The 14,612-nt window shown below is 34.3% G+C and overlaps 1 protein-coding gene across 8 annotated transcripts in view; it reads left to right on the top strand.

Moving 5' to 3' along the window:
• The window catches only part of LOC108741239 (poly(rC)-binding protein 3), a 225,937-nt gene that overhangs the window by 193,990 nt on the left and 17,335 nt on the right, over window positions 1-14,612 (top strand). For 2 of the 8 annotated variants that reach the window (XM_025979561.1, XM_025979567.1), the window contains exons 1-6: window positions 4,524-4,699; window positions 5,034-5,156; window positions 7,373-7,435; window positions 7,496-7,612; window positions 11,616-11,876; window positions 13,320-13,610. In XM_025979561.1, coding sequence (XP_025835346.1) covers window positions 5,082-5,156; window positions 7,373-7,435; window positions 7,496-7,612; window positions 11,616-11,876; window positions 13,320-13,610 — 807 coding nt within the window. In that variant the 5' untranslated portion in view covers window positions 4,524-4,699; window positions 5,034-5,081. Of the gene's footprint in view, window positions 1-4,523; window positions 4,700-4,750; window positions 4,975-5,033; window positions 5,157-7,372; window positions 7,436-7,495; window positions 7,613-11,615; window positions 11,877-13,319; window positions 13,611-14,612 lie in introns of those variants that run through there. The other 6 variants (XM_025979562.1, XM_025979564.1, XM_025979566.1 and 3 more) reach the window with 5 other exon arrangements.

Here is a 14,612-nt window from a genome sequence, read left to right as displayed (position 1 = left end):
AAATCAGCACCCCCCTTGGGTGTGGAGCTAGAAAGCATAGTAACGTTCTAATGTGCTGAAGCCGCATGCAAACAACTTAGTTTTAGTCAGCATTGGGATTGATGTTTTCTACTTTTTCTTGTACACCTGTGTATCTTCTGGCCATTGTAGCTACTTTATCAGAAGATTGCCATCTAATCACTTAGTGTCATTTTACTATTAAGCTGTTTTGTCTTTAGTTTCTATAAAATTTCATTACGACTACTTCTCCCTTCGCAGTCATCATGTATCCGAATTTGACTTGCTTAGTCGAAACTGCCAGACGCGAATCGCGATTTCGATCTCTTTGGATCTCATCAGCGCGTCGAAGGCAGCCCGACAGAACACAGACCAACTTTTACCTGCTGTCTTAACAGTGCGTTTTAGAAAATACTACAAATGACGCAGTGAACGCCATCTATAGCACGATGCTACATTTTAGGATTACGTATGCTCCAACAAGGTCCACTTGTGTGGATATCTACTTGCTGAAAACAAATCCCGGTGTAGACAACCTCAACGTGGTAGGCACGTTAGCTTAATCGAATAAAATAATTCGAAGTGGTCTGTATTATGAGATCCAAAGAGATCGAAATCGCGATTCGCGTCTGGCAGTTTCGACAGAATTCGACAATATTCGATTCATGATTGGTAACTTTGGGATTCGGTTTCCATAAACAGTAAATCCCACACAAGAGTAAAACATCGGTGCGTTCACATTTCAGACAGTTATGCCCATAAGCAAGGAAAGTAAACCATCCAAATGCGTAAAACTCTTTCGCCATTTAACAAAAAACCTACCCTACCCTGATAAAAATAAAATTTGAATTATGAAAAATACTTTTCATTTAACTCATCGAAAATAATAAACTCTTCAGTTATTTTTCAACGCGCCTAGTCGAACTGTCGCCTAAGAAAATGCCGCATGAAAACAAGAAGGCCGAATTGGCTCTTGGTAGGTTCAGGTTGTGAAGGTGTTGTGTTAATTGTGCTTAAATTAAAAAACGCGTACATAGGATTCGTAGATTTGAAAAAAGCTTTTGACAATGTTAAATGAGTCAAGATGTTAAATATCTTAAATGGGATGAGATACAGAGATAGAAGAGTGATATATATGTTACCGGAAATGTATGAAATATAGAAATTGTATACAATTCCTAGGAAATGTATATAATTCCGAGGCTATTGAGGAAATGTATAAAATATTGTTTCAAAAATTTTCTAATACACATACATCTTGGGAAATGTATACATTTCCTAGAAATTGTCTAAAACAAGTGCTTTCTGTGAATAAAATACTCTAACATATCATAAATAAACTCCGATGTGTCATAAATCTACCTAGCCAAACGATGATGTCACCAGTGCATACGAATTTTTTAGTATGTTGTAGAGGTGAATATGCTAATTATTTTGATATACATATGTTGGGTGCGGAAATTACGGATAGTTGAAAAACAATATTCGGCGGCTTAAGACATAAAATAGGCAATACTACGGCAGGCTGCTTGCAAAGTACTTGCATTGACGTCATTGTTTGGTTAGGTATATTTATGACAGATTGGAGTTTATTCAATGTTCCTGCTGATGTGTTAGAGTATTATTTCATACAATTCCTAGGAAATGTATACATTTCCCAGGATATGTGTATCTATTAAAAAATCTTTGAAACATTTATACATTTCCTAANGTATGAAATATAGGAATTGTATACAATTCCTAGGAAATGTATAAAATATTGTTTCAAAGATTTTTTAATACACACATATCTTGGGAAATGTATACATTTCCTAGGAATTATAAGCAATTCCGACATTGTACTAGGAAATGTATAAAACAAATGCTTTCTGTGAATAAAATACTCTAATATATCATAAATAAACTCCGATCTGTCATAAATCTACCTAGCCAAACGATGACGTCACCAGTGCATACGAATTTTTTAGTATGTTGTAGAGGTGAATATGCTAATCATTTTGATATACATATGTTGGGTGCGGACATTACGGATAGTTGAAAAACAATATTCGGCGGCTTATGACATAAAATAGGCAATACTACGGCAGGCTGCTTGCAATGTATATGCATTGGTGACGTCATCGTTTGGCTAGGTAGATTTATGACAGATCGGAGTTTATTTATGATATGTTACAGTATTTTATTCACAGAAATCATTAGTTTCATACATTTCCTAGTACAATATCAAGATGCACACTATCATCGCTACATTTTAATCTATACATCGAATACGCGATTCACATTAAAGGTAGGACAATTGTAGGGATAGATGTGCAAGGGCAAAAGATTAATGTGCTAAAATTTGCAGATGGTATTGCAGTATTAGCGTCTAGTAAAGGAGGAGTTAGTGATAGCCTTAAACAAAATGGAAGCGATATTGACAAAACGGTATTTTATTAAAATAAATAAAAGTAAAACAAGATAGGGGTGAGGGGGCATAATGGGGACGTTAAGGAAAATACACAGTAAAATAATGAACGCAATGTATTTATTAATTAAAATTAATCACAACTCTTTAGTTACTTATTAATCTATCATTTGACTCTCTCTTTCAACCCTTTAGAATGCGAATTTTGTAAAAATCTCTGCGTGCCCCTATGATAAAAGGATGGCAAAGAGTTGTTATATGGTATGTGTTACGAAAAGGTATTTTTGCGAAATTAAAGAAATGGGTTTATAATTTCGGCTTTTTTCTAAACAATATTCAAATTTGGACGAACGTAGCATCGCTCTTTACCAACGACTCATAGGGCCCCGTAAGTGGCCTCGTATTCTAAGGCTAAGGCATCAGGCCCCGAATGCTCAAAGTCCGCTGCTGTTCTAGAGGGTGGCGAGTTTGGCGACGCCCTTGCCAAAGTCCTTACTTAAAGTTCTTAAATCCTCGATTACATATTAAAATCCAAAGACTTCGAGTTATCAGTTACATCAAAGAACAATGGAGCTGAAGTCCTTAAGCACTTTGACGACCTTTGAATTATAAATTACATAGCAATTTCTAGCCTTGAAAGGTTCAAAAGTAAATTTTCAAGCGCAATGTACTAAAGTTCTGTCCAGCTGAATGAGTTAGTAATCCATTTGAATTGGCAGGAAAGTATCCTACTCAGCGACCTAAAAAACACTCTCATACTGGGTTTTACTAAGATTAAATAATTGACAAATGTTTATAAGAATTTGTCTTCATAAAAATGTCTCAGGAATCACCTCTTGATTGTTTCCCGTGTGTTTAGGAAACACCTTTTAGCATGTCAAATTATCTACTAAATAGACAACAAAACACAACTCATAATTTTATAATATACCACAAATGGGGCGGTAAACGCCATCTGTAGTACAATGCTACATTTTAGGATTACCTATGCTCCAACAAAGTCCATTTAAATATATGGATGTTTACTTGCTAAAACGAATCCCGGCGTAGATAACCTCAACGTGATAGGCACGTTACCTTAATCGAATAAAATAATTCGAAGTGGTTTGTATTCTGTCGAAACTGCCAGACGCGAATCGTGATTTCGATCTTTTTGGATCTCATCAGTGAGTCGCAGACAGCTCCGACAGAGCACAGACCAACTTTTACCTGCTGTCTTAACAGTGTGTTTTAGAAAATACCACAAATGGCGCGGTAAACGCCATCTGTAGTACGATGCTACATTTTAGGATTACGTATGCTCCAACAAGGTCCATTTAAATATATGGATATCTACTTGCTGAAACGAATCCCGGCGCAGCTAACCTCAACGTGATAGGCACGTTAGCATAATCGAATAAAATAATTCGAAGTACGCCGGGATTGTATTATTGTAGCATTGTACTACAGATGGCGTTTACTGCACCATTAGTGGTATATTATAAAACGCGCTATTAAGATAACAGGTAAAAATTGGTCTGTGTTCTGTCGAAACTGCCTGCGACGCGCTGATGAGATCCAAAAAGATCGAAATCGCGATCCGCCTCTGGCAGTTTCGACAGAATACACTTCGAATTATTTTATTCATAATTTTAGAAAATCTAAAAATAAAATTACTTCAAACTAGTAAAAACCTTGTCAATAATTAGAAAGAAATTCTGACCTATAGTAGACACCTTGGTTAATGCGAAAATTAGTTCCTATTGTATGTAAAGATTTAAGCTTAGTTTTGTTTTTAGGAATTATTATGTAACAACTTATTTTTTGTGCGTTATTTTCCCATCTCTTTTGTTTTAGTTATTACTTTAGAATTGAATCGGATAATTGAATAATTTCGAAAACGGGAAACATGCTTGCCAGTTTGTAATGCTCGTATACAATATTTTCCTCTCAATTATAGTAGTAGGTATTGTATAAAGTTCTATTTACGTACTACAACTTATTGCTGGTTGCATATTCAAAACAAGTTTGAGAATCTCTGACACGTTGTTTTAGAATCGCTGGTTTTTGTGTTCATTCCTCGCACAAATGCATATATAATTTACTTCAGTACATGCGCATTGATGACAAAGTTATTGGCGTCTGTGGAGTCAGCGCGTTACAACGTTTTTCTGTGGTTATTGGCAACGCTTATGTGCAGACAATACAGAGATTAAATGAGAATATTACAGACATTGAATAATTCTCTTTTTACAAGCCAAATCTTGTACAAAAATCTGTGATAAATACATCTTAAAATAGTATATCTTACGCCAGGTATGTTTAAGTATACATTTCGGTATGTAGTGATCAACATTACTCTGTACACGTGAACAAAGCTGCATGTATGAAGTTATTTTGCGGTTAATTTTAAAGTGTAATGGCACAGTGTATATGTGAAACTAATTAATTGTATCAAAATGGTCTTTTGAGCTTTATAGATAAATAATTACCGTATTCTGTCTATCAAAACCTCCGTGGTTAGAATTTTAAAACTACCATACTACCTACCAATTGTTTTTTTTTGTGAAAAGTGCTCAGTTAATTCAGTAGTTAGTGATGATTTTATGTTTTAATTAGCATTCCTTCATGTTGATTATTTTTATTCCAGAATTGAATCGAATATTTTCTTCCTCACCCTTCACCCTCTTGAATAACCATGGATCTGGATGGTAAAAACCTTATCGATGACCCTAATGTAACTCTCACCATTCGACTAATCATGCAAGGAAAAGTAAGTTTGTTTTGTTGAAAGCAACAACTTACTGATTTTCATTTGTTTTGCACAGAGGCTTTTTATTGAATGTGTTTTACATTCTTTAAGATGTTCTTTTATTTTTTTTTTGTCTAGACGACAATTGTTTTAAATGCCAAGCATGTGTGATTTAATTATAGATGCAATGCTATGCACATTGGCTCATTCATTACTGCTGTTGCCAACAAATATTTCATGTGCATTAATACATTAAATGTATCTAACTTGGTTAGTCATGTTTATTGCAAAATGTTTAATTGTCGCTACATTAAATGTCCCTTAACTGTTAAATTTATTTGAATGAAATGTTGCACCGAAGGTAGAAAAAGTTTTTCCTTTTTTTTTATTAAAAGTTCCCAATTGTTTTGTATTTTTTTTTTGCTTGCATTACAAAATGCATTTATCATTAGCTATTATCAACTATCATTGTTTATTGGTCCAAGTGTACATTCAATTCCTCTATGTATTGTTTTATTTTATTTATATGTATAAAATATCTGCGATTTTAATTAATTTTATTTAAAACGAAGACAGAGTGGAAGTTCTCTATTACTATAGAGTAAACATTTTAGCTGTCTTGTATAAAAAAGGGAACATATCGACTTATTTTTATTTATTTATTTATCTTCACTACAAATTACATTGCATAATACAACATCACACCACTCATACCAAATCACATATGTTATTTTGTCACAATGATTAGAATTTGTATTATTGCAAGAAGGTATCAGTAATACGTGTACACAGCAGTGGTGTGAGTAAATAGAATAGAATCCTTTACTAAAAGTAAACGAATAGAAAATAAATAAAAATTAAAATATAATATTTTTGATAACACAAATTGAAATAGATTAACTCAATTTAACTCAAAGCTTTACTTTATTATGAATAAATCATACAGAATTTTCATGGATTTGATAAAATACAGTGAATACTCGATAGTAATAAACAGTTGTTTACATCAAATTTTTTCACGTTGGCGAATGTTCGATATTTCACATAAGCATAAGCATATGTATATAATAACAGAATAAACGTACATAAAAATATAAAACACTAATAGGTACATACTCATTAAAATATAATTTTGGTTGAGGTGATAATTGTTCCGCAGAAATTTTAAAAGAGGGAATTTTTTAAAGCGTTGTAGCCAACAGTTGTTTTCAAGTTTTCACTTTTTGATAACATACCAACATGAATTTCACAAAGTTATGAAAACGTACTAATTTTAAGTACCTTTGCCAAAAATGTCGTCCAATCTTTTTGGCTGCAGCATGGCTGAAGATTTGAAAACCGAAACGTTCCTTCAAGTACTTCAAACGAATCCACCTGTAAAAATTGTTTTCGATTTGTTCTGAGATTGAAAATTTTTTATTTATCCACTTTCACCTCTTCATAGATATGGTTGGGAAGATTGGTCTGATTAAATTTCAAATCAGGACAACCTCGTCAATCATACCAACCTTTGAATAATGCACACACGTAATTTCACGTTCCTATTTCACTTTTTAATCATTCTATCTTTAAAAATCATTTGCATCATGGAAAAACAAATTCTTTAACGATTAAACACCAAAAATCCCAATTTTATACACTTATCTTTCTATAGAACATGAAGACCCTCTTATGGAACAGTTTATAACTGTTAATTAAGATTTTTTTTCTTTTACATCTGTATATATGATTCTTCATGATGATAAGCATCTAATTAATTTTGCCACGGGATATTAAAGGCATAATATGAATGTAAAATGGAGAATAAGAAATGCCTTTCAAGTCGCCTTCTAGATACGTTCATTATAAATGAAGGGTTGTGATGTTTGGAAATCCAGCCCTCATTCTCTGAGAGTATTTGCAGTCTTAAAGACGATTATCAGTTTAGTTAAAGATCTAATTACTTGCTAACAATCTTAAGGCATTCCTTTAATCAACACAAAGTGAATTAAAATATACCAGAGATAAAATTGATTATACGTAATTGCGTGGCATCCAAAATTAAAAAGCAAAACAAAGAAAAATCAGTTAATCTAGCATAACTTTTCAATAAGGCGGATATCTAGACAATTGCAAGTTGTAGCTTTCCAAACAAGAAAGCAACTACGCCTTATTGTTGTGAGAATGTCATTCTCAAGTTGAGACTGTACCTACATGGGTGTGTACTTATGATGTGTTAATGGAGTTAATTTTTATTGTTGCAGGAAGTGGGCAGCATAATTGGGAAAAAGGGAGAAATAGTGAAACGCTTTCGTGAGGAGGTTAGTAATAAAAACGTTAACAATTGAATACACTTGTTGAAAATTGTCTTATTTTTTTAGTCTGGTGCAAAAATTAATATATCAGATGGTTCGTGCCCTGAAAGGATTGTGACTGTAACAGGATCGACAAATGCAATTTTCAAAGCATTCACACTTATTTGTAAAAAATTCGAAGAGGTAAGTGTTTTTGTAAAGTTAATGTTTATAGATTTATACTATAGGGTTGTTCGAAAAGTAATTTCGTTTTTTCCCGAAAGAGGATTTAATTGTATTCTTTTGCCCCCAACTTCACATTTAAGCCGTATAATTTTTATATGCTTTGAGAGCTCATATATCAAGGCTTGTGTGTGAAAAATTCCAATTAATTCTACGCAGTAGTTTTTGGGTGGTGCCCTTCTAATATGGAGAGCGATAAGCAGCATTTTCGACATATCTTACTGTTTTACTACAGAAAAGGTAAAAATGCTGTTCAAGCCAGAAAGAAATTGACTGATGTGTATGGAGAAGGTGTGTTGACAGTACGCCAGTGCCAGAACTGGTTCGCTAAATTTCGATCCGGCAATTTTGATGTCGAAGATGCACCACGTTCGGGAAGGCCGGTTGAAGCTGATAAAGACGCGATAAAGGCATTAGTTGATGTGAACCGGCGAATAACAACACGTGAGATCGGATTGAGGTTAAATTTATCAAATTCAACAGTTTATGACCACTTGAAAGGCCTGGGATTATCCTCGAAGCTCGATGTATGGGTTCCCCATGTTCTCACAGAGAGAAATCTGTGTCGCCGCATTGACGTCTGCGATTCGCTTCTCAAACGTCACGAAAATGATCCGTTTTTGAAGCGCATCATCACTGGGGACGAAAAATGGGTTGTATACAACAACGTCAAACGCAAGAGGTCATGGAGCAAAAAAGATGAACCGGCTCAAACCATTTCCAAAGCCGATATTCACCAAAAAAAGGTGATGCTGTCTGTTTGGTGGGATTTTAAAGGAATCGTTTTTTTTTAGCTTTTACCGGATAACACAACGATTAATTCGGAAGTCTACTGTCATCAGCTGGACAAACTGAATGATGCACTTCAACAGAAAAGGTCAGAACTAATCAACAGGAAAGGTGTAGTGTTTCACCAAGACAACGCGAGACCTCACACAAGTTTGGTCACTCGCCAAAAGCTTTTACAGCTTGAATGGGATACAATGCTACACCCACCATATTCTCCAGACCTGGCACCATCGGATTATTATTTGTTCCGGTCACTCCAAAATTTTTTAGACGGTAAAACCTTCACCTCAAATGAGGAGGTCAAAAACCTCCTCGATCAGTTTTTTGCCAGCAAAGACCAAAAATTTTATGAGCGTGGAATTATGCTACTACCAGAAAGATGGCAAAAGGTGTTGGACCAGAACGGTCAATATATAATTTAATAAAGTATTTGTTTATTATACGAAAACTGTCTTTCATTTCCACAAAAAAAAAAACGAAATGACTTTCCGAATAACCCTATATTTATCGTTCACGATCAGACCAATTCGTTTCCGGTTAAGTTGATGCTTCTATCTCAAATTTTATTGAAGGCAACAAAAAGAAACTTATGACGTTATGACGTTTTAAAAATGAATAAGGAAGCTACAGAACTGGCGCAAGTTATAAAACATTTAAGAAAGCAAAGTCACCTTATTAGCTGTTCCATATATGCCTAAGGTTTTTGAAGTATTACGTAGAACTCGTCTTTTTATAAAATAAAATATATTATCTAGGGTCTTTTCTGTTACAAACTAATGCAAAATTACTGGGTAAATTTTAATGAAACTTTGCCACTGTATAATTTACAGCAGGGGTGAGCAACCTTTTTAATCAACGGGCCAATTTAAATTTTAAAACTTTGGCGGGCCGTACATCAAGTAACACTTATTAATAATTTTCAAAACTTTATAATAATCATTAGAATAAAAAAATATAAAATTTAAAAAATACAGTCAAACCTGGGTTAGCGAGAATTCATGGGACCCGAATATTATTCTCACTCATAGAGTTTTCTCATTTATAGAGGTTAATAAAAATCGAACATAAACATGGTGCTAGAGCGTTAAGAAATAGGTAATACATAAGTATATACACATTAGGCTATAAATAGGTACTTATTTTATTTATTTAAGGAAATCAGTTAATTTTTTCTGAGTATCCTTTTTACAATTTTGAATATTTTTTGTTCAATTTCATAAATTTTATAAAATCACTTTTTCGCTTCAACAAGATTATGAGGGAACAACGTCAACTGTACTTTCTCCAATTATTATTATCAACTGAAACCAAATGTTGAGGATGACAGGATGACTACCATGAGCAGGGAGAAACAAGCGCACAATTGTGCTGCAGATGTCTAGTAATTGTAAATAGTCTCGCTTACAGAGGTCTAGAGTAAGAAACTGTCACTTACAAATGTCTAGAAGTGAAAAATGACTCTCTCTAAAAGAGGTATTCACACTGTCACTCACAGAGGCTTTCGGGGCTAAAAATGACGGGACCTGACTATTTTTGTCGCCTATAGAGTTTTCTCACTTTTCCAGTTTTCCCTTATCCAGGTTCGACTGTAGCAAAGATTTCATATACAAATTTTAATGCAAAATAAAAATAAAAAAATTGGTAGTTATAGGGACTGCCGATAGAAGTGAAAACTTAGAACTTTTAGTATTAAAATTTGAAATTTCACAATGTTTGAATAAAAATTATCAACATCAATCTGGTTTTCACATCTATTGACACTCCGAGCAACAATTATATGCATGTTTATATGGTTTTTTATTATTCAAATATTTACATAAATTTCAATGTACCTGATTTTTAACATTGTTTGCATCATTGTCATCATTCATTTCAACAATACTTAGACTTTTTGTACTTTCAATGATTTCACTGTGTTCTAAAAAAGGTACAATAGGCTTATGGTAACTAAAGTAAAAAATGAAAATGTTTGATTGAAATTTATCTAAGTATCGCGTAAAAACCGCATCGATCGTCGTAGCTGTATAGTTACAGATATACTGCTACAAGCATGTCGGTGAGACCAACACACGAGATTTCACCCATCCAAAAGGCGTCTCACGTCTACAGCACACGGCCACTGCGCGTGCGCCAATCGTGAGCATGTCGGTGACGCGAACCCATAACATTTTCCCCCTACCAAAAAGTGCCCAACGTCGCTAAAAAAGTTTTCACTTCAAAAATCGCAAGGCGCAAGATCGGGGGAATAAGGAGGGTGTGGTTTTGCAACCTCTTTTCTGGTAAGTGTGTGGACGAGCATTGCACTGTTGCAAGATTATAGGTGCTAGATTGGCTCGAACATGTCATTGCCCTTTGATGTACTTGTTGCTGAACTTTTTGTTGAAGTGAAAACTTCTTTAGCGACGTTGGGCACTTTTTGGTAGTGGAAAATGTTATAGGTTCGCGTCACAGACATGTTCATGACTGGCGCACGCGCAGCGGCCGTGTGCTGTGGGCGTTAGACGCTTTTTGGATGAGTGAAATCTCATGCGTTCGCGTCACCGACATGCTTGTAGCAGTATATCTGTAACTATACAGCTAAGACGATCGATGCGATTTTTACGCGATACTTAGATAAATTTCAATCAAACGTTTTCATTTTTTACTTTAGTTACCATAAGCATATTGTATCTTTTTTAGAACACAATGAAATAATTAAAAGTACAAAAAGTCTTAAGTATTGTTGAAATTAATGATGACAATGATGCAAACAATGTTAAAAATCAAGTACATTGAAATTTATGAAAATATTTGAATAATAAAAAACCATATAAACATGCATATAATTGTTGCTCGGAGTGTCAACAGATGTGAAAACCAGATTGATGTTGATAATTTTTATTCTAACATTGTGAAATTTGAAATTTTAATACTAAAAGTTCTATGTTTTCACTTCTATCGGCAGTCCCTATAACTGCCAATTTTTTTCACATTTTACTAGCATCCTTGCATTAGTTTTCAAACTACCTAAAAGTTCTACAATAAAAACCGAGAGGTTCTTAAAAAATATGTAGTACAATATTTATAAGATTTTACCTTATCTATTTCGTGGGACTTTAACTTGGCCTTTAACTTCATGTTAGTTTTTTATTTGTTAGATGTATCACTTTTATAATTGTATTTATCAATGTTTTAGTTCCAAGACATCAACAATGGTGTAGGAAGTGGAGTTCCACGTCCACCAATTACACTCCGTTTGATCGTACCTGCAAGCCAATGTGGATCTTTAATTGGAAAAGGAGGTTCTAAAATCAAAGAGATTCGTGAAGTGACAGGAGCTTCCATACAGGTGGCATCCGAAATGCTGCCCAACTCAACTGAACGCGCCGTTACTATTTCTGGAACGGCAGAAGCCATAACGCAATGCATTTTTCATATTTGTAACGTAATGCTCGAGGTTAGTACCTTGTTTTTTAATTTAAAACTGAACTGGGTTGCATTTCAATTTCATTTGTACTCTAATTTTAAAGATTGAAACTTAACAGTGCCCGTTTTAAGGCAACTGTAACTGTTTCGTAAATAGTATTGATTTTAGAAAATAATACACAAGTTCTAAATTAAATCGGAGTCTATGTTATCAGTTCATAGACTGGTTTAACAAGCACCATAAGTTCTTTCAATCTTGATTCAGTCGTCGCATTCACATCCAACATCTCTATTTACTGCTCTTTACTTCTGTTTCGGCTTCTAATATATCTTTAACTACGCTATTATGCCTCAGAAGATGTCATACCGTCTCACATCTGCATTTTCTTAGATGTACGCGTTTCGCACCTGTACAGAGCCGAACTCCAAATATCCACATTTAATAAAAATTTTCAAATTTCTAAATTAACCACTCACGAATACAGAGTAAATCGAGTTGAGTGCACTATTTCTCATTTTGTTTCTACCCCTTTTCCACCCAAGTTTATCAAACTTAGATATCGAAAATCGGCGACTTCTACTTTTCACTATTTAGTAAGAAATAGGCAAGATAAATATAACTGAAGGACTAGAGATAAACGTATCAGAAGCAGAAACATGAGTTCAAGGGGTACAGATAGAGCTAGATTTGATTACTGTTTGCAAATAGTTGATGTATTATTTGTCCCACGTAAGAATGAACGGGTATGGACCTATCAGCGAATTTCATAAGCACTATACTTTCTTAAATCTATTAACAAAAATACAAACAGACATAGAAAAGAATAGTGAACTAAAAATGACTACGAATATAAAGTATAATTCGATAAACATAGCATTAAAAAAGGATAGTGCTATCTCTGTTATGCGTTATTAATTGCTGGTAGATCGAGTTACGGGTATTATTAATATTACCGTTATCATTTTTTTAAAATATTTTTTTCTTTGCTCCGCCTACATTTATGCAAATTCATTCTCTCCTCGGATAGATAAGTTGTTCAATTTTTATAAGAATGCGAAGATTAGTTCATGATTGAAAGAAGTGGAGGTGTGCTCAACCAGTCTTCGACTTTATGATTCATTAAGTAAACTTTATGTTTTCTAATTGTGTAGAATCGTTTTTAATTAACAATTTGTGGCGCTGCTTTCGAGAGATCTTCGTGCTATGTTGTATTTTTTGTTTTATTATATTTGTTTTCTCTTCCTCCTAATTTAAAATAGGTAATGAAATTGCAAAAAAATTTTTTTATGTATATAATGGAAAGATAATATTTTTCTTCATCCTTTTTTTTCAGACATTTGGGGCACTTGAATAATCGTAACCTATAAGCATTAAGGTTTTGATTGTTTATTATAGATCAATTGTAACCTTAGTCTTCAGGTTTACAACCAAAATGTCAATTTTGTATACTTACTCATTTTTTTTTTGTTTCAGTCCCCCCCAAAAGGAGTAACCATCCCCTATCGCCCTAAACCCCAAGTCGGTGGCCCTGTGATCCTGGCCGGTGGTCAAGCCTATACTATCCAAGGCAACTACGCCGTTCCCGCCCACGCAGACGTAAGTACCGCCTCCTCTTTAATGCCCCCCCTGATTCCCTCGTTGCCCCTCGGGCATCCGTTGGCCGGTGCTGTTGCGCCCACGGCCTCGTCCCTTCTACCGCTCGAGCCCCTCAAGAACGGACACTTGCAGGCTGCACTGCCGCCTTCACATCTCATCTCGCCAGATGTAAGTTATTTTGCAAAATGATAAAATCATCGTATTGGTGCTCCCCCCCCCCACATACCTACATATATGTTTAGGATAATTCGTATATGTGTCCACGAGTTATAGTCAGCCCCTAGTTGTCAACTGCCAATAACTAATTTTTCCGCCTTTTTTATTTGAAAGCCTGTGCATGCAAAAAATAATATTTCTGTTATCCTTATTATTATAATTTCATTGCCAACGTGAACCCAAAACGCAAGATTTAGTAGTAAAGTAGAAAATGGAAACTGGTAAGGAATAATAACCAAAAATAAAGACTTATCCCTAATTGCCATTAGAACTTTTCACGCAGACACATTTGGCACCCATCGAATGTGGTCATTATCTCGCCTAGATAATTTTCACATTCTAAGTGGATGAAACACGTGTTCGTTGTGAAACGTGTTAATGGAAATTGGAGTGAGTGTCAAATTTGTTATTTATGTTTATACCTACTCAATAGGTGTTCAGAAGTAGCTTTCACATACATTGTGAGTACATAACCACAAATGAGTATGTAATTAAAAATGTCAATATTCTACACGTTTATTAAAGAAATGCCTGTGATAATTGGTCACATGGCTTAAGTAACCACTATTAAAATTTTGAGATACCGCGTTAAAGGCCGGAAGAAAATCAATGCGCTCCAAGAAGAAATCTGTACGAATGGTGGACATTTTAAGTGGTTCATCTTTTTTACATTTTCTTATTTGCTTACAAATTCAACAGGATTTGCAATTAAAAATGTATTTTTTACTGTTATTTTATGTTATTCACATATTGAAAAGAAAGTTATTGTGGTTGTGCTAGATTGCTCTAATTTAAAATTAATTAATATTTTTTGACCCCTTCCAATATAACTCGTCAAAACTCGCAAATTAGGCACGGTTTCGTAACACCAGGCCAGTGGCCTCACACTATGTTCAGTTTTTATCGTTTGTAGTCTATTTTCAAAACTGTTGTTATAATGACACGCAATTTTGG

This window comes from Agrilus planipennis, unplaced genomic scaffold (assembly GCF_000699045.2).
Source record: "Agrilus planipennis isolate EAB-ADULT unplaced genomic scaffold, Apla_2.0 scaffold298, whole genome shotgun sequence".
Taxonomy (NCBI): domain Eukaryota; kingdom Metazoa; phylum Arthropoda; class Insecta; order Coleoptera; family Buprestidae; genus Agrilus; species Agrilus planipennis.
The sequence above is the reverse complement of the archived record's forward strand: the minus strand, read 5'-3'. Positions and strand labels throughout refer to the sequence as shown.